At 32.6% G+C, this 22,791-nt stretch overlaps 1 protein-coding gene across 1 annotated transcript; it reads left to right on the forward strand.

Moving 5' to 3' along the window:
- Window positions 1-3,359: 3,359 nt before the first annotated feature.
- LOC147078599 (START domain-containing protein 10-like) lies at window positions 3,360-11,874 on the forward strand. Its single transcript, XM_085960245.1, has 4 exons — window positions 3,360-4,151; window positions 7,932-8,064; window positions 9,739-10,009; window positions 10,937-11,874. The coding sequence occupies exons 1-4, from the start codon at window positions 3,845-3,847 to the stop codon at window positions 11,039-11,041; spliced, it is 816 nt and encodes a 271-aa protein (XP_085816371.1). The 5' UTR covers window positions 3,360-3,844; the 3' UTR covers window positions 11,042-11,874.
- The last annotated feature ends 10,917 nt before the right edge of the window (window positions 11,875-22,791 follow it).

Raw genomic sequence — 22,791 nt, forward strand, 5'->3', positions numbered from 1 at the left:
AAAATGCCTAATTCTTGTCAAATTTGGGATCACAGAGATTATCAATATAATTTTTATCGTAAATATTTTACTAAAATTATCTCGTCATAAATTATACTAATGGTTTTATAAATGCGATTAAAAATTAATAAATGTAAAAAATCTTAACACCACTGCACATTCATGTACCGAAATATGACTATATTCTAAAACATTAGAGCGAGAGGTTTAAAAGAATATTATTTTATGTAACAAAAATACTTTATGCAGTCATCAAATGTTTAAAATAACTATAAAGGATAATAAGGCTTCAAAATTATATAAATAGATTATCTACAACGTTTAAGGAGTGTCCAGGATCATGGTTTGAAAATACAATAAAAACTCAATTTTGACATTCGACGAGCATGTCCCCCCTAGAAAGATAATTATATTATTATTTTTTCAAAATACTTTGAACTGGAACGCCATATGAAATATTCTGATGAGGCTAGAGAATTTTACGAGACATCTTGCTATCTTCTAGGATTCCACGAGAAGGAACGGTATATTCGAGGATTCCACGAGACGGAACGGTATTCTCGAGAAATTCACGAACCGGAACGGCGCTCCAGGGCGTTCTGTCCCATTCCGAGCGCTGATCGGAAACAGATGGTCGTATAGCATTGAGCTTAGATTAATGTATAAATAAAACACTAATAACTAAAAAATAGGTAAGTAATAAAAATCACCAGTAGAGAGAAGAAAATAGGTAAGTAAATGAGATATACAATCATACTGTATAATATTATATTTATCTAGAATTGTGAATGATTCAAAAGTAGGTTAGTAAGTAGGTGCTCGTATGTATCAAATATCTATTAATGACAACGTTGTAACTTGTAACCAGATATTTCATGTCAACAATTATTGTCAAGTGTATGTTGATTGTTAAATCTGATAAAATTGGACCATTACAGTCTGCTAACAATCGTGGCATTTCCAACATACATTCAACTTATTTCATGGTGAAATGCTCCACGAACAACGCGTCATTTTTTTTTATCTCAATGCTATACGGCCATTTTTTTCAATGCAACAGTTCACGGTGATCTGCATACGTATAATGCACGTGCCACCATAAGTCAGTGGCGAAGGGTCGAGGTAGGCTGTTAAGATCTACCATAAATAGTGCACACTAAACTTTGTCAGTCATACGTATTTGTTTTCATTGAAATAATACTACAATTAATTACAGATGGTGTTCGTTAGTTATTAAAACTTAATTAAACCCTTTAAACTTTGGCCCTGGCATCCCCCAAACATGAAAATTATCAGGATGATTTTAAACATTGAAATTGAAAGCCAATAAACTATACCTTTGGGCTTAGACAAATAAAAACACGGCAAAAAAATGATTTGTAATAATTCTCCGGCACCCTTTTTAGAAAAATTTCTTAGATCTTAATTTCTAACACAACAATTTCGATACACTAATGTCAGGTTTTTTTAGAAACCCAATCCCTAATGGAACTGTCAAAAAATTCTCGGTGTCCACCCGAATTCCGGAGTGGTGTAGGTCATTGCTGGGGAGGGCTGACAGGGCTCTAGCCTGGGGGCCCGGGCTGTGGGGGGCCCGGCTAGTCGGGTTGACCAGATAAGTGAGATAAACACACATCATAAATTAGCTTTAATAGTAAAAAAGTCGAACACTTTCAATTACTTATATAATTGTGCAATATATTTTTTGATTATTATGTGTCGCCAATAATTCACTGTATAAGTAATTTAATTGTATAATTAAGTTTTAATTTGAACTAAAACACAATTTGAAAAACGTTAATGTAGTGTTTCACACTGCCTTTAATCTTAGCGTTAGGTAGGGGGCCCGCTAAATATCCTAGCCTGAGGGCCCGTTTCAGGATGTGGGGACCATGGTATAGGTACACCGAGTGCAATAGACAAAAGATCGATAAACGAGAAATTAGGCTGTGAAGAAGAAAAAGAGCCTATGGGACTAATTTACATTCTCCTCCTTGGGCCCCCCCAATATTAAATCCTGGGTACGCCACTGCTTCCCATGAATACCTACCTCTAGATAAAAGCGTAGGCGGATACATGCGGGTGGCCATGGGGACTTCATTGAATGCATAAGTACATACGTATCTCGCCTTGCTGTTAATTTATTATTAATATAATAATAAATGATAACTCAGTAGAAGAAAGAATCGAAAATATCTTGTCACTATAATGGAATCCACTGCTGAGTAGGTATTACGTCTACGGTTTACGAACCGAAGCGCTCGTTAATTTTCTGAAAATAATAACCAGAACGGCGCGCCGGTGCGCTCCGGTCCATTTCGAACCCTGGGCCCCCATTAGGAGGAGTATTTTCTTCAACGAATTTTATAAAATCTGCAGAAAGTTACCAATTTAGCAAAAAAATGATTGCCGCAAGATTTTAAAGATCAATAACTGGCTACTTTCCCGTTATTTTCACGTCACATCTATGTATACCACTAAACAACGTTAATATTGTGAATTCCTAGTAGATTAAAACGTTAAACATTATTATAAGGTAGGGATATACTTTCCTTTATTTTGTTAACTGTCAATTCATGGTGGAACTGCATTGTATTGTTGTTTTTATTTAATAAAACGCAATTTTGTATAGTACTTATTCCACTTTTAATTAATATATTAGGACCGGTTTCGTCCGCTTCAGTGGAAAATGTCAGAAAATGTCCCACTGAAGCGGACGAAACCGGTCCTAATATATTAATTAAAAGTGGAATAAGTACTATAAAAAATTGCGTTTTATTAAATAAAAACAACAATAGTAGGTATATACCTATTATTTTGACCGGCGATTTGGAGTTTCGAATTTAATTTTGAACCACCATTCCAAAACGGTTCGCAATCGCTGACCTAGATCAAAGTAATACCTACATAATAATCTACCTATTTAGAGTGCACAGTTTACTATTTTTATTATCCGTTTACTAATGTAGGTAGGTACCTATTATATTAACTAATTAAACAGGTATCCCAGTGGGAAGTCAAACAATGATTTTTAAAAAATCCAGGTTCTTAGGTATTTCCCCTTTAAATTTAAAATTCGATGGATTGCAACAAACATGTTAAAGAACATGTTAGTAACCCGAGAATACAATAGGTTTTTTTTTAAAGAGAGTACCTACCTACCTAGGTATGACGTGTACCTAAATCGAAATGTAGAAGAAAAAGATTTTAATGTTTTTTACTGTACCTACCATAGGTACATAATATTTCGAAAACGGCGCGTTATTCGAATTTGGAACACTTTTTTAATGTTTAGTGCGCAGGGCGCATGCGCAAAAGTCAGCCTGAAATATTTTCATTGTTTTCCCTTTTCATTTTTCACAGAATAATCTACATTTGAAAATCGCTCGTTCGTTTTTTTTGGAACGCCACGAAAACAATACGACATGTCGGATTTTAAATAAAATTATCTCGTACGTATTGTTCAATTATTGTCTTAAGTTTATTACGAGATTGTCGCTAATGGAAAAATCAATTAATTCTCCGCGGCTGTTTCGCCAGGCAGAGGGAAAATAATAAAAATTCAGTGAAAGGTGATTAATTTAGTGCAGTGGAGTGTGGACGCGCTGCCAAACTGTTGCGCCAGCCGCTGGCAGAAGTGTAGCGGGTTATTGATTTTATTTCGACACGACACGTTTTGTCAACGCGAATGCATTGAAAAGTCCCGCCGTCGATCTGATATCGTATCTAATCTGAGTTCGGCGGAGCGAACGCGCCCGGCTGACCACATTTCGATCGGAAACAATTAAAAAATAATGTCACTGAAAAGGCTGTCAGAATTTGAAAGTGACGCCGAGCCGGGGCTATGGAGGTAGGAGTCGTCAGGATCGCCGAAGACAATGATTTCGCTACTCTCAAGGCGCTCGTCGACAATCACGAGGGATGGAAGCTGGAGTACAACAAGCCGGACATCAGGGTGTGGACGAAGGCCAGCCGCGACAGGAGCAGCTTCAAGCTGATCAAGATAGTCGCCGTGTTCAGGGAGGTGGAACCTTCGACGGTCTACGACGTCCTGCACGACCCCGACTACAGGAAGGATTGGGACACTCACATGGTCTGCTCTGAAGATATTGGCTACCTCAATATCAACAATGACATTGGATATTATGCAAGTGAGTAAACCAAATTAATAATTAACTTTCTCCCTTATATTGTGAATGTATGATGAACCTATGATGAAGGTTTCCCTGTGCCCAATTTTATAATACCATGAATATGTTTATATGTTGGTACCTATCTAAAAGCCTGATATAAAGAAACTATAATTTAATCAGTAAGTAGTAGGTATCTATACCAAAAACAGCTGTAATAGTTTTTGAAAACATTCACCTACACTAATAAAAAGCTTAGGGAGTCTTTTGCACAATTTTAGTTAATTCGAATTTTCAATTTAAGTGGAAATTGAATTTAAATCTGTTTTTATGACATAAATACATGTTAAAAGATTATATATATTAAAAAAAACACTTTATATCAGTGGTGAAGGGTGGAGGTAGGCTGTGGAGATTTGGCATAAATAGTGCACACTAAATTTTGTCAGTCATATTTATGTTTTTTCATTAAATTGAAGATACACCTTGTAGATGATGTTGGTTAGTTTTTGAAATTCATTTAATCTCCGCCTAAAGCAAACCATAATCAATATTAGATAGAAAATATTCTTCTATCTATTATGATTTGGTTTAGGCAGGGTTTAATAGAATTTTAAAAACTATCTGCAATTTGTATTCTTAGTTCAAGTGAAAACAAATGAGTATGACTGAGAAAGTTTAGTTTTCACTATTTATGACGGATTTCCGCAGCCTACCTCTACTAGTATAGTTTGATCTTGGCAGTGTTTAGTTGAATTTTAAAAACTAATCAACACCATTTGCAATTTGTATTCTTAGTTCAATGAAAACAAATACATTTGAGTGACAAAGTTTAGTGTATACTGTTTATGTAGAATCTCCACAGCCTAACTCCACCCATCGCCATTGATATATAGATCTGTGTGTATTTTTTATTGAACTTCTTCCAGAGGACCAAAATATATAATACTCCATCTACACGTGCATCTATTTACTGCTGACAGTATGTATTATCGTGGCCATAACAAGCAAATGCACGTGTAAACATGTATTATCCTGCAAGTTGCAAGATTACATGCATGAATCAAAAAAGTTCGGAAACTTCTGAATTTTCACGCGACAGTTGGATTTGTTCGATATCTGCGCCTGCATAGTAGAACGATAGTGGTGAACCTACCGGAAAAAAACGAACTACACTGTGCAGAGACTTATTTTGAGGTTAACCGACTTTTACAACTGTCAAATAGAACCATAAAATGATAAATTCGCATCTAGAAGAATGAGATTGGAGAGATAGTCAGCACTTTTATGTGTAAACAGTTATTGTCACAATAGTTTAAAATACTCACTATTGGTGCAAGTAAATCCACACATGTGTACAGGCGCTATAACTTATAAAAATCTAAAAGTACGTTTTTATATTACTTAATGACATCCTATAATTCTGAATTTTTATAATATAATTGTATTCTCCCACATGCCCAACATTTTTATTTAGACAATAATATTAACACATTCGCGGACACATGTTAGTAGTTAATACGTCATGTTAGTGATATGGCACATATTAAAATTTTAATTTTTTAAATTTTCGATTTAGATAAGTAGAAAAGAGTGAAGTCTTAAGATATGACACTATCTAACGGAAATATGTTCGCACCATGATACAAGTAGCAGGGAACATAATATTGTTTTAATCCTAAATACGACTTTATAAGCGGCGTGTCATATTCCGTTCCACAGTACAGGACGTCAATGAACGTCCTGTCATATCACATCTCACAAAATACTATGTGAGAATTAGGGATCCTTGTCCAGTTGGTTCCTCCAGTGCTTAGCATATTCTCAGGATGAGGTAACTATACCGTTATTATCTTAGCGTTGTGGTGTATTCCCCCCCCATTTCCATGGGTACTTACATAAAACATTGAAAAAATGTTACTTCTTTTATTGTATACTGTAGGTATACCTACCTATTTCATTTTATATTTTTCAACCATTTTTTTTTCGATTTGTTATCATTTAACAATGTCAATACAGCGTTTTTATACTTCTATGAAACAGGTTTGTTTGTATAATAAAATATTATCTGTTTGATTATTAAATATAATTAATAGCAAACAGTTCCTATTTACTGGCGCGTTAATTATAATCTACCATTTCTCTTATCACACGATAAACCAACTTCTATTATTTACACAGCCTTGTTGAATCAATTAAGTCCATTGGTTTGGAATTCATAGTAATATGAAAAATGACTTGTCAGTAATTTGAATCATAATATTTTTGCATAAAATCGTAAAACGTCTATATCTAAAATATCTGGATAAAATGTCTACAATCCCATGTGGGTTTTGTTTTAAAGAGAAATGGATGTTAGTCACTCGCTCAATCTATTAGGTCTATACACATATTGAAAAACAACATGTGAATTTTTGGCAGACCTGGAATTCGAATCCGGGACCCACAGCATTATAAGTTTGGGTGTTTTACTCACAATTTACACTGTATTAATTATTTACTAAGTGTATTTTTTTCGCCAACTACTTTCATTAACTTGACTGTCTTATTCGTAGACTGTTTATAAAAATTTCACCCCATATCACAATATAAAAATGGCATTAGTATTTCACATCCTCGGTGCTAGTATCAGAGCGTTTACTTCCAAGGTCATGAGTCGTGGGTTTGAATTCCCATTCAGGCTAATTCTCATACCTATTGTTTTTCAACGCGTGGTTGATCCAGGGCATGTAATGAAGGGCTGACAAACCGGTAAAAAAACTTGACTTCCACTGTGTTGGAAACCCATATTATGATCCGCTTAGGACATTTATTTTATGATACCTTACATCTGGTTTCAAGGATGACATGCCTCCCCTCCCCTCCCCTATTTGTAACTCCATTGATAATATTGACAGCAAACCGAGTGGACCATACTGAGATGCACTCTCTTCTGGACAATTGGCAACTGGTTAAGATGTTCAAGATCCTTTATTTATCAGTGCCAAAAACTCCTTACCGAGCGGTGATTTAACGCTTAGGTACCTTAAAAATGTTGGTGATGTAGACTAAATTGCAAAGTGCTTCGTGATAGAAATAAATTTGAATAGCGCACACTGACATCTATCTAATTTCAATAGAATCCGAATTATTACAACCATATTTTGACAAAGTATAAATGTATGAAAGAGCAATCATGTCATAAAAAAATATCCATGCTGTATGGAAAAACAAGGCACCTAGCGAACAGCTCTCGCCGCTCATAACCAGAAGAATCTAATTCCAAACTAGAATCATATGAAAATATCACTCAGCCGACGGTGCCTGAACTTCTGGTGTAAGCGTTTGGTTTAAAACTTGGCTATAATTATTTAAAATGAATAATAAAATTTACCTAATAAAAATCATTACCCATTTAAATATATTATTTGAACTAATGTTAATAAAAATATGTTAATTTCCTCTTCATTTTTAATGAATAAAAAAAATACTAAAATAGGTGGAACGAGTGAACATCCATTTCTCGTAAAATAACATCTGTTGATACAACCTCTACTATATGGAGGCCCATATGCCCCACTGAGAATAATATGATATTAAAAAAAATACATACTTATGTAGATACGTATTGTGTTGTAATCAGAGTAATAGGTACTGAATATGACACTAAATTTAAATTTAATTTCAAGCCCCTTAATTAGTGTGACTCTCTAAATGTGTACTTTATATTCCGGGTACTCATCGTTTACTTTCTTCCAGCGAGAACTCTTCGCCTTAATATTTATAGATGTTCTGAATGTATTTATAATTATTTTGTTTCAGTGTCTTGTCCATCGCCACTGAAGAACAGAGACTTTGTCCTGCAGAGGTCGTGGCTGGACACAGGGGAAGAGCAGATGATCCTCAACCATTCCGTGTTCCACAAAGACTACCCTCCCAGGAAGGGATTTGTTAGGTAAGGCAAATTTATAATAAATGTATTTCCAAAAACCAATAAATCCACATACCTAGCTAAAATCATACAATATAAATAATAATATTATATTCTACAACTTCCAAAAGCTCTCAAAAGCATATAAAAAATGTCTGAAAGCTTAATGACAATGACAATGAATGATAAATCAAAAGATATTAACCAAATAAATAAATGCAATCAAGGGTTCATCAGCTAATAAAAATAGGCATATTATTTTTATTTGAAAATACAATATAATATAATACAAAACCTTCACTTTGTGGAGGCCCATATGATCTTATTAGGATTGGGCATGGTAAAAGAAATAAAAATGATAAATAACTCATTTTCGCCATAACATCCTCTTTGACTTAGCAATCTTGATATAGAGAAGGTTTTCTTCATCGTTTTTGGCACCTCCTGCCTTTATTTAATAAAGCAGGTTAAAAGAAGAATGAAAATATTTTTGAAGGATACCAAGTCCTAACGGAGCAGATATAGAAATAGATAGGTACGCTCGATGTTAATATCATGTCGATATTTCCACTGCAGACATACGAGTAGGAAAATAACATTTCAATGTCTGCAATGTAATTCTTTATCACCGAAACCTTGTTCTAAATGTGTGCTGCATTTATAATTAGTGGAGAACATGTGGGCTGATAGTGCAACGATACCTACCGCCTGTCGAATGAAGTGAGCAATAGTTCAATGTACTGCTGCTAAATTTAGCTTTATTATCATTTCATTGTAATTATAATTACTGATCGATATATTATATATACATATATGTATTTGTACCTAAGGCTGGATCATGAGGGTATTATTGCCATATCTCTTCATGGATTTAGTACCTTTAAGCTATTATTATAATACGTAGGAGGATTGAAATAATTAAGTTGATAAACGACAAGGGTCGGGACACTTTTCAATGTACCTATTACTAAACCCCACACTCAATAAAATCAATACACAAAGTTTAGTGCCAAAACTCAGTCCTCAAATATTACCAATTTGAATGGGTAATAATGACGTAATTATTAAAAATAACGTATTCTTTAATACGTGTTTAAGTTTATCTCATATTTTTCCACACCCGAGAATCACCTTTGTACAGCCACATCTAGAAGGTATCCCACTCCCCTTATGTTCATTGCTGTAGACCTATTTTGCCTGTTAAAAAGAAAATGTTATAATAATTAACAAGAATTTTGATATTTTTTGGTACATCCTTGGATATACTTTTCACCCAGTTAAAAATAATGTACATAGGTTGTTGAAAAATATGGCAGTACCTTTATCGATTGTTTGCTTTCATTTGTATTTTGGATTTTTAAGTTTACACCAGTACATTACATTCACATAAATCCAAAGAGAACATCTTGATTCCTATACTTTTCACTTTTACACACTATTAACTCTTGGGTGGAAACAGTAATAAATTACAAAGAAGGATACTCGATAATGCCTATCTGTAAAACATAAAATATCAGTAATTATTATATTTTATTCTTGTTCATGACGGACGGCACTTAATGTATCTACATATTATTATCTAGTAACATGCGCATATCTAAGTTTGCACTGTTTTATAATAATGGTTTTTTTTATTATTGCATGGTCAAATTATTTATCGGCTTAAATTGTAGGTTCTAATTTTTTTAATATTTTTAGAGCGACATCTCACCTGACGGGATTCGTGGTGCGGAGCATACCGGGGGGCGGAGGCAGCTCACTGGGATATGTGTCGCAGACGGACCCGCACGGCCGCCTGCCCGCCTGGCTCGTCAACACCGTCACGCAGGGTCTGGCACCTCGCCTCGCGAAGAGATTAGACAAGGCCGTCCGGGCATACCCCGCATGGAAAACTGCCTCCAATACTGCAATTATCATGCCTTGGAGATGCCCCGAGCAGATAGCTTCCTCTCGGATCACCATGCTTGACGTGAGAAATTAAAATGACCAATACCTATTGCCTTTCCAGTACATCTTGTCTGCGAGTCAAAATTATGAATTAACTACCTTCTCGAACGACCGTATAAATAATATTAATTTTCTTGGGACATACATTCTTTTCATATAATATATTCCCATGCTATTATTAACATTATAGAATGACAAACTATTTAAAGTGACATAAGAAGTATTATTTTAGTGATATTGACAAATCGTAGAGATTTTTGACTAATTCATAGTTTTAATATTTTTTATATTTATTTAAAAAACATAGATTTTTATAAAAAATATAAATGTGTATAACTTGAAATCCTTTTTATTTATATCAAATTTTATTTATGTATGGTCCCAATATTGAAGCTTGATTTGATATAAATAAAAAGGATTTCAAGTTAAAAAAAAAAAACTTAAATTTTTATAAAAAATATAAATGTGTAAAACTTGAAATCCTTTTTATGTATATCAAATCAACCATTAATTTTGTGACCATACCGAAATTAGTTTAGTATCAATATTTTCCACCATGTGTCTCTGGTAAGCGATGCATTCACCTCAATTAATGGTAATTATTAAAAAAATATATCAAAAAAATTATTTCATTAGGGTTTTCACTCACTGACAACACTGATAATATTTTATTCTCGACTGTAGTGACTTATGGAAATAGACACGAGTAATGTACAACATTTTATTTTCATTTTTAGTATGCTATGCAATACTAGATGTCTCTACATATATGTATAAAAATTAAATATACTTTTTTAGCAGGAAATTTTCTGCTGCTATAATCCAGGCAGTTATTAAGTTTACGGTGAAAAAATATTTCAAGATGTTCAAGTCCTCCCCCTAGTATATATTGGTTTGCTTAATAACTGTTTAACAAGGAACTTTTCTCATTGTTGTGTTTGGTTTTTAGTGCATCGATACCGGTCAGAAAGGTTCCCGAGAAACCATCCCTGACGAATCTCTCGTCAAAGAGGGCAAGAAGAAGAAGTCCCGGAGACTGTCAGATAGCGACTAACTCGCATTTACAATTATTATTCAAACCTGTTTTATTAGTGTGTAGTGTCAATCTGATCATCATGTGGACATAACTTGTATAGGCCTAGATGATTAATCCACAAAAAATATAGATAGGAATGTATTTATCATGTTTTACAATACCTCCTAAAGTATTTTCAAATAAAAAAAATATAATTATTGTTTGCATGCATTTGGATGTAGAGAAATAAAAACACATTATTAGATCATAATATAAATTGAAAAATAATAACATCAGCTGTTTACACAAATATGGAAGTGTCACTACATAGTATAATAATAATAAACTTTTCTTTCTGCCTACGGTCATAGATTTTCAAATTTAACATTCGAATATTGTATTGATATATCGAATTTCTTCTAAAAATTTCTATTATATCATTAAAAGTTTCCGCAAACACAAAACTGAAAATACCATTAAATTTGTTGTTTAATTTGTAGTTTATTTTCGTAAATACCAGTTGGCTTCATGATTCATAGTAACTTATCTACCCATCATAAAATATCTTGTAATGACGCCTGTCACTAGGTACCACAAATGGTTTTTAAAACTGACCTGTGCCAAATAACTAGAGTCCATATTATTATGTTTATTGGTAGATAATAGAGGTAGGGTTATTTCACTATACAAATTTGAAAATTACATAGGTACATAGTAAACATGTCAAAGGTCCTAAGAAAATCGATATTTCCAAAATTTGAAAAATAAATTCATTCAAACTATGAATTATTTTTCCATAACGTCGAGAGAACAAAATATAATTAAAAACATTAATGAATATAATAAAAAAAATGATAATATCCAACCAACTCAACAAAAATTAATTTAAAACAGGTTTTTAAAATCATATAAGTATGTATATTTTGAAATTTAAAATAATGTTTTTTTATTTGTCTTATGTTTTTAGATAATAAGTAGTACATAATATTATTATGTACCATGCTTTTCAGTAATTTCATTGCATATTTCGTAATTAAGTTCCTAGATGTCCATAATGACATCACATTACCTGAACATTATATTGTTTTTATTCAAAATATCAGTATATTTACAAACATCATTTTCCTTGTACAGGTAACCCCTGTTCATTGCGGGGGATACGTTCTGGATATGGTCGCGATAAGCGAAATTTCACGATCAACAAGAGATTTCTCTCTACGTTTATTATGCAAAATTTGCGAATACATGCTGTCAAGTAATGCACTACAGACACATTTTACAGCACTCACTCGCTCATAGTTGTCGTCGTTCTCTTCTAACAACTCCATTTTTCCACAGTTTTAGCACTTAACTTTTGCACGGGAACAGGTTCAGAGACGTCATTTTCTAGGGACGTATGGCAGTCCATTTCCTACAGCTCTTCATTAGTTAAGGGTTCGCCGTATGATTTTAACAAAGTCTGAATATCATCTACATCAACATCTTCGATGCCTCCGGATATGGCTATAAGACTAATCTCTTCGATGATATTTTGAATATCATTTTCATAATTGAACTTTTTCACTCAACAACCTTTTCCAAACACCCTTCATACACGACTGGGCAACTTCATTCCACGCTTCATCGATGTTTCTGATAACTTTCATAATATTAAATTGTTTCCACCAAACTCACATGACATCTCTATCACCTCCATCAGTTTCTTCAATGAGTTGAGAGAAGAAGAGTTAGACGATCCTTGGATACTTTAAATCCAGAAGCAGTCTTCTCCTCTATAGAAATAAACGTACGTGTTGGCATTCGTTTCCAATAGAGTCCTGTCTCATCCACATTACAAATTAAATTTGGTGGATAATTTCACCTTTCCACAATTTCCAGTTTTAAAAAAGATTGCGATATAACAAATCCGCACTCGCCGGGGTCGCGATGAACGAGGGTTACCTGTATAGTTATCATAAAATGTTGTGATATATATTATTAACTATCATAATTCTATAATATGAAACATATTAAATTAAAAGTCTTTCTAGATAATATTTAAACATTTTATTTTTATTTAATATATGTACTAAAAATATATTCCACAGTACCAACTTAATTTAATTATTACTCTGTCTTACCAATATATCCTCTAAAACTGTATAAATATATTATTTTGGTTAACTTTGTATTGTATCACGGAAATATCAGTTCAATTAATAAAATATTCACTAGTTGAAACACTGTTGCATAAACCTATAAATTTAATATTTTCATATTCGCAATCATTGATGTATTCATGAAATATTAAAAATAGAAACATGATTGACTACAATCACATCAAGCAATCACAGTGTTGATCAGTTATTATAATATTATTGTATTTTATTAATATTGAAAGAATATATTTATTGAAACAGCACTCCCACACTCTTGAATCTTTAATCCTTTGAAAGGGAGCATATTAAAAAACATGCGATTTAAAACAATTTTCTGATAACCATTATTTTTAATTGCAAGTTTATGTTTTAATCAAGAAATATGTATTGTTTAATTAAAACACTTGAAAATTATATTAGATTGCATGATTCGTATATTCTGACGCGAAATGACTTAATCCAATACTTAGAAAATGACATTTGTTATTCAAATTTGGAATTTATTGTAAGTATTTTTTTTTGACTATTCGATAGATGATGTTCAAAAAAAACTGTAAAATGTTATTATATGTGTCTACATGTTTGCTGTAATATATGTGACCTGTTTGAAAGTTTGCCTTCGATGCATTTACATAAAAAATGTTATGATATTCACTGTGAAGCATTTATTGTTAAATTAAATAATTATGTAAATTCGCCTAAGATTATTTTTTTCACTGCTGTCAAAATATTAATTAATACAAGAGAATGTGCTGCTATCTGTGACATGACGTAAGCAATCTTATCATTATATTAAAATAAAATGTTATGGTTGATTGTTCGATTTTTATGAAATTTAATTAAATAATATTATACAATGCTTGCGTGTAATCTTACTTATACGTGTTGGGCACAACATTATACATATTATTACTTTCGTTACTATGCTTAAAATGCAATCTTTTTATTCTAAATGTTGGTAAATTTGTTGAAAAAATACTGTATTGTTTTTCATTGAATGGTGTAAGCACTTTGTAATGTGGACTGATTATGAGTAGTAGGAGAGTGAAAGTAAAAAAATATGTCAAATCTATCTGAAAACCTATCAGGCGCACACAAATAAATGGTTTGGAGGGGTCCATTTTGAAGTAATATTTTTTTAATGATTTTTAAGGCGGCAGAAAAGGCTAGGGTTAAGAAAATCTAGCAGGTGCTACTGACTTCCACAATACCGTAATTTGTAGGTACATTCCTCATACCCAGACACTTAAGAATTTGAGTCTAGCAATAAACACTCGGTTTGGGTCTAAGGCACTAAGGGTCTTCACCTACGAGTTATTGCAAGCTGTCAACATCCACAAGCGGTTATCGAATGTGCGTGGTGTAACGATCATAATAATTATTTTTATCATTAGTGGCTGTTTGTGACACCCATGCTGTCTTGTCTTTTAGAATTTTGGAATATTAAAGCAAATTTTGGATGCCTCTGACATTTGTACCGATTTATGAGTGCAGTCGGTCTTCCAGTGGCCATACACCTTGCTTGTCGTACATTGCCTGGTGATGAAGGGCCAACCTGTTCAGAAGGTTGTTCGACAGCCAAAACATCCGAATTACGATCCTCAGTCATGAGGTCCTGACGAAGAATAAGACTAAGGGGACTGGGAGGGGGAGGTCTGGACCCAAAAACTCCCCCTGTTGTGTGTGCTCAATGCCTCTTTAAATAGATAAAATATTAACTCAAACTACTTGATTGATTTAATAGATGTCAGTAGTTTTTGGGTTCGATAACTTGTTTTTTTTTTTAATCTCGTATATCTTAAAATATTAACAGAAAAAATGTACAAAATTATAAAGTGTCCTCATGCATTTTTATTAATTTATAGTTTAATCTTGCCAATATTACCTACTAATTATTATAATTTGCCGTACAATGCGACAAATTAATTGATTACTCACCTATGCATGCATATTCAAATGGTGTGCTCAAATTAATGTTGTGTCGCATGTGTAATCGCATATTATATCGAAAACAATATTATCGTGCAAGCTAACATAATGGCCTTTATTTACAATCATAATTTAATTGTATATGTATATTAATATATTAAAATATGTATATAAACATAATATTATGTACCTATATCAGATTTGCTATTATATCTAAAATATATTCTTAGCATATCAATTTTTCATATACTCACATCACCATAATATGTTGTTAAAATAGATTATTTGTTGACAATCTATAGACAAAAAAATGTATTATTAGTGCTCATTTTTATGACAACCAAAAACTATTATGTAATCTAACTATTTACAGTTGTACTTCCACAATTTCCATAGATAAAAATTAAAAGTTATAAAATAAAGCAATAACTGAATATAACATTTATTATCACAGAATATAGTGAATTTAATAATAACTGTATTTGTACTCGATTGATAGTAGAATCTGTGTTTTACTGCCATCTTTTATAATAGTACCCAACTTGAAAACTTTGATAAGGTTTGTAAACTGAGACATGGATGTCACTTTAAAGACAATTACAATTTCTGGTACTACTATGCAAATTGAGTATAAAAAACATAGCGATGCACATTTTTTATAATAGTTACCAAGCAATGATAGTAATTCTATATAGGGTCCTCCTAGAAGAAATATTATTATTAAATTAATATAATAAACAGTGATATTCACATTCTAAATCAGTGTTGCAACCCCTTAATAAATGGTACAATACTCCCAATATCCTGATTGCACAAATTGTATTTTATCATTTTATAGGTAAGTAACTTATGTGTTGAGAATTTGATCACAAACACTTTTATAATAATCATATTATTATTCTTGTTGGAACATTACAAATTATATCACATTGTACATGAGTGTCTGGCATTAGTTGTGTATGTACCTATAGGTGTATTTAATTGGTGTGTGTTGCCTTTTTTGTATAAAATTCTGAAACACATCATGCTAAATTGCTTACTTTCGCAATTATTATAATGAAATATCATAACGATAATACGCTAAAGCCTTATTTTTCAATAAAACAATCTTGTGTTATCACCAAACAGATTTTGTGGTAAAAAGTAGAGAAAGGTGTTGATATATATTTTTTTATTTCATATTTTTCGTTTGGTGATATTCATTGATTATAATTAGGGTTACCGTAGTTATTTTTGTCTATGTATTTAAATAACGAAGAATTATTTAAGTATTGAATAAAAAGCACTCTTTCTAATTGTGCCATCCCCTAACGGGAGTCGGTCACCATCAGGGTGATCTTTACCTTTTCATCTGCTACCCGAAAAAGAAATTCTCGATAGTACCAAACAAGAAAACTACAATACCTCGACCACATTATGAGAGGACAGCAGCAAAGCATTATCCAACTTGTCATCCAAAGAAAGATCAACGGTAAAAACAAAAAATTAAATTTTTCAACAAATTCGTTTTTACACTGTCCAGCAATGACTGACAAACAATAACAATATGAATGCACACATTTCATGCGATACGATGTAACACTATCTATAAAAGGTAATAATAACCATGGCTAAAATACACATATTTTATTTGTAACTTTAAAAAATACAATAGTTGGCGTTTTTGTGGTCAAATTATTGATCGCTTGTATGGATCAGAAAATACGTAGGTACTATAACATTATAAACTGAGACAAAATGACAAATCGGCTGATATTATCGAGACCCATCGTTAAACCTGGACCATTTCAGTTAAATTCGGACGTATGGTAAGCCTAATTATAATACAAAAATATTTTGTAGATAAAAATTCACTGCTGACTTTTAAAATCTTTGCCTACTTATATTATCTATATTCTAGAGGCTTAAAGTTTTTTGAAACTGAAAGAAACTGTGTACATGATTGAATGTTGTAATATGCTCGTTGAAATATTCAAATGTACCAACCGGCACAGCGAATATTAATTTTAAATTCTTGCTCTATTCTCGAAAACTATATCTTACGCAGCTTTTGGGCACATATCTATATCAGTCTATACTCTATTTATAATAAAATTCAATTGAATTGTATTAATTAATAATTTACTAATACATATATTTACCACAGTCTTCCAATTTTTTCTAACCCTTTTAAATAATTGCACTCGATTGATAGGGTGCCGGTCACTCGGATAAAATCCTTCAGTAAGTTTAAATTATACCTTGGAAAACATCTCCCAAAATAATTAACGTAATATTATGCAAATTAGCCCCCGGTCTATCAAAATTTAGACTCATCTGCGGACATTTAATAATATTTATAAATAAATGATGACTTGTTAACGCCAATTTATATAAAAAAAACTAATTATTGAATATTAACGTTTCATAATAATATATAAATAAGAATTTAAAACGTGTTCATATGTAAAATTCCATCCTATTATAATATTATAACCATATATCTTATTATTGTATCGTTCTGGAATGAATGAAATCTCTTTTTGTAATACAAAATTTATCTTTGTCGTAAGGCTATCTTTATTATTCATCTAAGTATGTATTTATAAAATAATATTATTATAATATATTGTATATATACAGTATACGATGATGGTATTGTAAACACTTTCTTCCATTAACAGGTATTAAAAAAACCGTTCTTTAAAGGAGTCATCGATGTTTTGGTGATTTTTTCGGTAAGTAGTTATCGACATTTAATAGTAGATATTTAGAAATTAATAATGTGGTGTGAATATGTTGGAATGTGTACCTACTGTACCCGAGAAAAGCTTGCTATACATATTTAATATAATATTTATTAAATTCACTTTTCCTTTTTTTTCTGCCTTTCTGGCTGAAAATGATGTTGGTCATTTTCAATATAGTGTGTCATTGATACCGAAAAAATACTTCGATACAAACGCGGCGCTTTGCGCCTCGCGGGGGTCTCCGCCCCCCTGGCCCCCTCAGATGATGGTTACTTAAACCCTGACGGCCAAAATTATTAAACATGGAACATGCTTTGCCTACTGATTCTCTGAATGCTGGTTGCCCGAATTCGAAAGAAAATTTATTTGTCAAAGTAACCGATTCCAAAGGATTCAAAGCGAGCGTAAGTAATTGTGGTGGGGCGCGGGCCGCTGGCAAGCTGCGCGTCTATAGTAAAGTTATTCTACGTCTATTTTTCGAAACGCTTTTGCGTCGGGGATCATGAGTAAAACATGTTCCATGTTGAAATAGCAAACCTGTAAATTAATAATACATATCTGATTTTTAATAATATGGTATAATGAACCTTTTAAAAATATTTCTACTACAAATTTATATGCATACCTTTTACAGAAACAGTCTTTTTAAAATGGTTAGTCGAGTAGGTTTTGAAATTTAATACTTATAAAGTTTTTACGTTTTATGATCTACATGTAGTATGAATAAAATATGACATTATTCCACATTTTTTTTTACAAAATCCTGTATCATGACTGCCTGTATAAAATATTAATATATTTGGGTATTCTAATATCTATAATATCAATATAAAATATTACATGTTATTATCTAAATATAAGTGGTTCCAAAGTCAATCTATAGTTGAAATACTCCCGCGACAAATGGAATGCGTTTTCAAACATTTTCATGCAAATTCTATCTGAATAAAATTTACCAATTTTAGAAGTTTCGTATCAAATACAGTACTATCCCACATAATTATGATATTTTGCATAGTTCTATCCTTGACACTAGACGTCTTATGTACCCCTCAATAACATATTATTCTTCAACGTGGTTTATGTTGAATTCTAATTTTTATTACATTATTTTTATTTGGAAATATAAATACTATTGATCGAGTTGTATCTACTCGATGAAATTTGAATTTAAATTTGAATTGATTTAAGTTTTCTACTCTTCCATTAGTACAAAACAATCGTCAGTACTAATAGAGTACAAAACATAGATCAATTATAATTTAGAAATATGTCATTAATTGCTTATGGGTTGAATAAAATCAGCCGCAAAGGAAGTCGATATCGATCAGAAAAAACCCTTCACTCTATTTAAAATATAATTTTAATAAAACCGTGCGCACCTACAAGAACCCTGTGTATCCCGTGCAGAAATACCGTGCCGACCAGACTACGGCGAAGGGTCGGCAGGCGAGAGTGGGGTCGAACGGTGCATTCGGTGGTTCATGTTTTCGCTCGCGATAACTCTGCAAAAATACTGTTGTTTTTTTGTCGTTATATCGACCGCGTTTTGCAGGTGGTATGTCACTCTATGTCAAACTTTTTATTTGTATAATTTTAATAACATATTACATTCATTTATTATGGGAACCACAAAAATAAAAATATCAGCTGCTATGTATTGTGTCTGAAGTGTGAAGTATGTATAATCAGAAAAATAATTACTCTATAACCTATATTAAATACAATTCTGCCTACTAACAGTTATATGTACCTTGACTTGACTTGAAAGGGTTTCGCTTCAATGCATTATTGTTATTGTTAAAACTATTCAATAATATGAAATATAATATATAAAAAGTTAAGTATTTTTATTATAATAATTGGATTGTGAATTTTATGGCACACACCGTTATAAGTGAATATAATCGTACAAAAATAAAAGTTTTTTTTATACAAATTCCAGCCCCTCCTGACCCCATTCATTTCGTTCACTGGCTTGACGAAAATGTGTATCAAGCATCAAAATTAATTGATACTTATTTTAGTCACTTTATTTTATATACACAAGGCACTGCTTCTCACCTGGATTCGATTTCCGGCGAAATCATAATACATAATATATGTATTATTGATTAATTTAATAAAACGCAAACTTTTTACTACTTTTCCACTTTTATTCCACAAGTGGAATAAGTAGGTACCTATCTACTAAAAAAAATGCGTTTTAGTAAATTAATCAATAATAAAATGCAGTTCCACCATTCTCTTCTCTTATTGAGTCCCATGGTCTGTTGTATTGCAATAAAATACCCTACATATATAAAATATATTATTTTGCCATATCTTTTTCCATTAGTCATATAGTTTTTAAAAAGTGTATCTGGTATATAGCATTTAATTTAGCGATTTTTCATGTTTTAGTTATTTTTTTTATAAATAAACATACTGGCGACGAGTTTTCATGTAAATTGAAAATCTAAAAGATTTTTTGTCGATGTTAAAAAAAACCTTCAGTTTTTTCATTACATCACAGATTTTTCTCGGTAAAAGCTATAAAACCTGTATTTTTATGAGAAAATTTTAAGGAAACATTTTCTCAAAAGAGCTTAAAGAACAAATTATAATACTTATGTATATATAGGAAAATTTTGACCGCACCGCTGATTGTTCTCTGAAAAATTTAAATAAAAGAGTTTATTTTCTTACAAGAGCACTAGGTACTTGGTATAAATAAAAATATTGAAACATTTATAATGTCTATTATGTATTAATATTTTATATTGAAAATATCTACTGAACGAAACACTTGCGCAGACTCATATAAATAAAAATGTGACACTCACGAAATAGTCAATTTCATTCGCCGGCCGAGTAATTCGACCCGTTATGAAAATAATGAGATGTTTTGGTTTATCAAGCCTTCAAATTATGATTGACGTCATATCCACTTGCTACCATTATATTATAATATCTACCATTAGCAGCAACGGTTTTCTATGAAACAGACGACACGGTCGCTTCCTCAGAAAGTACCAAATTCTTAAATACACGATTTTTTTACAAAGTGTAAAAAGGCGGTGATATTATATTTCACCATTGCACTTGGTAAGAGCATTAATTATTAATTAACTTAGTGTTTTTATATTATGGAAATTTTAAAGCTAGACACTTAAAAGAAAATACAAAATTTCACCCCATATGCCCCATTCAAATTTTGGAGGCTCCATGTAAATTGTTCGTATTGCATTTTCGCCGCAACTGCTGTCAACAAATAACGCGTTGTTCGTGGAACATTGCAGACAGTAATGTTTCGATTTTATTACAATATTTGTTCTTGGCTGATGATCGTGACCACCTTTGAATTTTGTCATCTTTTGGGTGACTGAGACTTTCCACTCCTCTCGATTTTCTCTCAGGGCAGAGTGAATGCTGCCCCTCGTTAACTCCTTCAATTGGTCGCTCCAGCGCACCGTAGTTCTTCCTCTGCTTCGCCTTCCTTGGGGGCCACCCAAAACGACCAGTCTCTCCAGGTTGTCCGGTCCGCACCGAACAATATATGTGAAAAAAACTGCAGAATGCGTCCCAAACATATTGTCGAGAGCTGTTTCTTTATTTGTAGTCTCTGGATGATTGACTGATTCGAATACGAACCAATTGCCTTCAGGGTCCATGAATCGACATCGTAGGTATACAAATATGGAGAACAGTGCATTCAATAAGAACATTAATAATCAATGATTACTATCAAATGGCAAACGAGGCCGGAAGAGATGCACTTTTTAATTTCTGTATTGATGTTATAAAAATAATCAAAATAATAAACGGTAACGTGCATGGCCCCCACATCCTGAAGCGGGCCCCCAGGCTATGATCGTTGGGGGGCCCCTATAACTACGGTTATAGGCAGTGTGACGCTCTATTCTAGCGTTTTTCACATGATGTAAAATTAAGCGTATTCAGTGTATTTTAAGTTTTTTTTGTGTTTATGAACATATCCACTTGAATTATAGAGTTGTCGAGTATCGACCCGATAATCAAAATTGTATCGTACAAATACTACCTTTGAAGTAAAGAGACTTTTTAACTATTAGTGGAAATTTGTGATGTGTGTTTATTTCACTTATCTGGTCGACCCGTTACACCGAGCCCCCAGGCCCCCTTGTGGGGGCCATGGTAACATGTAATGATCATTCATGTCTTTCAGATCCAGTAATTGCAGTCATATAAGAACTCTGCTATAATCGCAGTTCTCAGTTTCCAATTAATACGACGAAATATTCATCAGAATTACCACCACCTTGAGCTACAAAGAATTTTCCAGGGTTTTAGCAATACCCGATGCGGGTAGACGAATGGTTTTCCGGTTCAGTCAGCACAATTTTCATTTAACTAGCATCAAGTAGAGTGGTTTGCGTGCCAAAGTCCTTACTTAAAGGGATCTAGAGCAGTGCTCCGCAACCGGTGTGCCGTGAGACGATGCTAGGTGTGCCGCGGTGCAAAGCCAAATTTTCGTACATGGCTGGTAATATATTTGAGCACCTGCATGAACTTAATAAAACAATGCAGGGTCAGAATGAAAATATATTGACGTACTCTGATAAATTAGAAGCATTGATATACTACTGGATGAATCATATGCTTCTTAAAATGACGCCCGATTTTCAGCGACTCGGCCAATGTTAAAACTTACTGTTTATTATGAGTAAGCCCGATCTAGCTTGCATCTTACTCTAACTAATAGTCAGCGCATGACGACTTGCTCTGTCTGCTTTGGGTTGCAGCACCCTTAGGTTCACTAATCCAAGAACGCAAATTTAGTTTTACAGCCAGGGCAATACGGGTGAAATTTGGGAATTCATGTCAACGGTTTTAACGCATTATACTCGTACCTACAAGGAAATATTATAAGACGATATTCGCAATATCTTTTGTGGTACATTTTTAAAATGACACTTGTATGGGAACTCCTCATCTAGTAGTATATCAATGATTAGAAGTCAAAAATAAAATG

The sequence above is a fragment of the Rhyacophila brunnea genome, unplaced genomic scaffold (assembly GCF_057557595.1).
Source record: "Rhyacophila brunnea isolate RB1 unplaced genomic scaffold, BYU_Rbru_1.0 scaffold_11, whole genome shotgun sequence".
Lineage (NCBI taxonomy): Eukaryota > Metazoa > Arthropoda > Insecta > Trichoptera > Rhyacophilidae > Rhyacophila > Rhyacophila brunnea.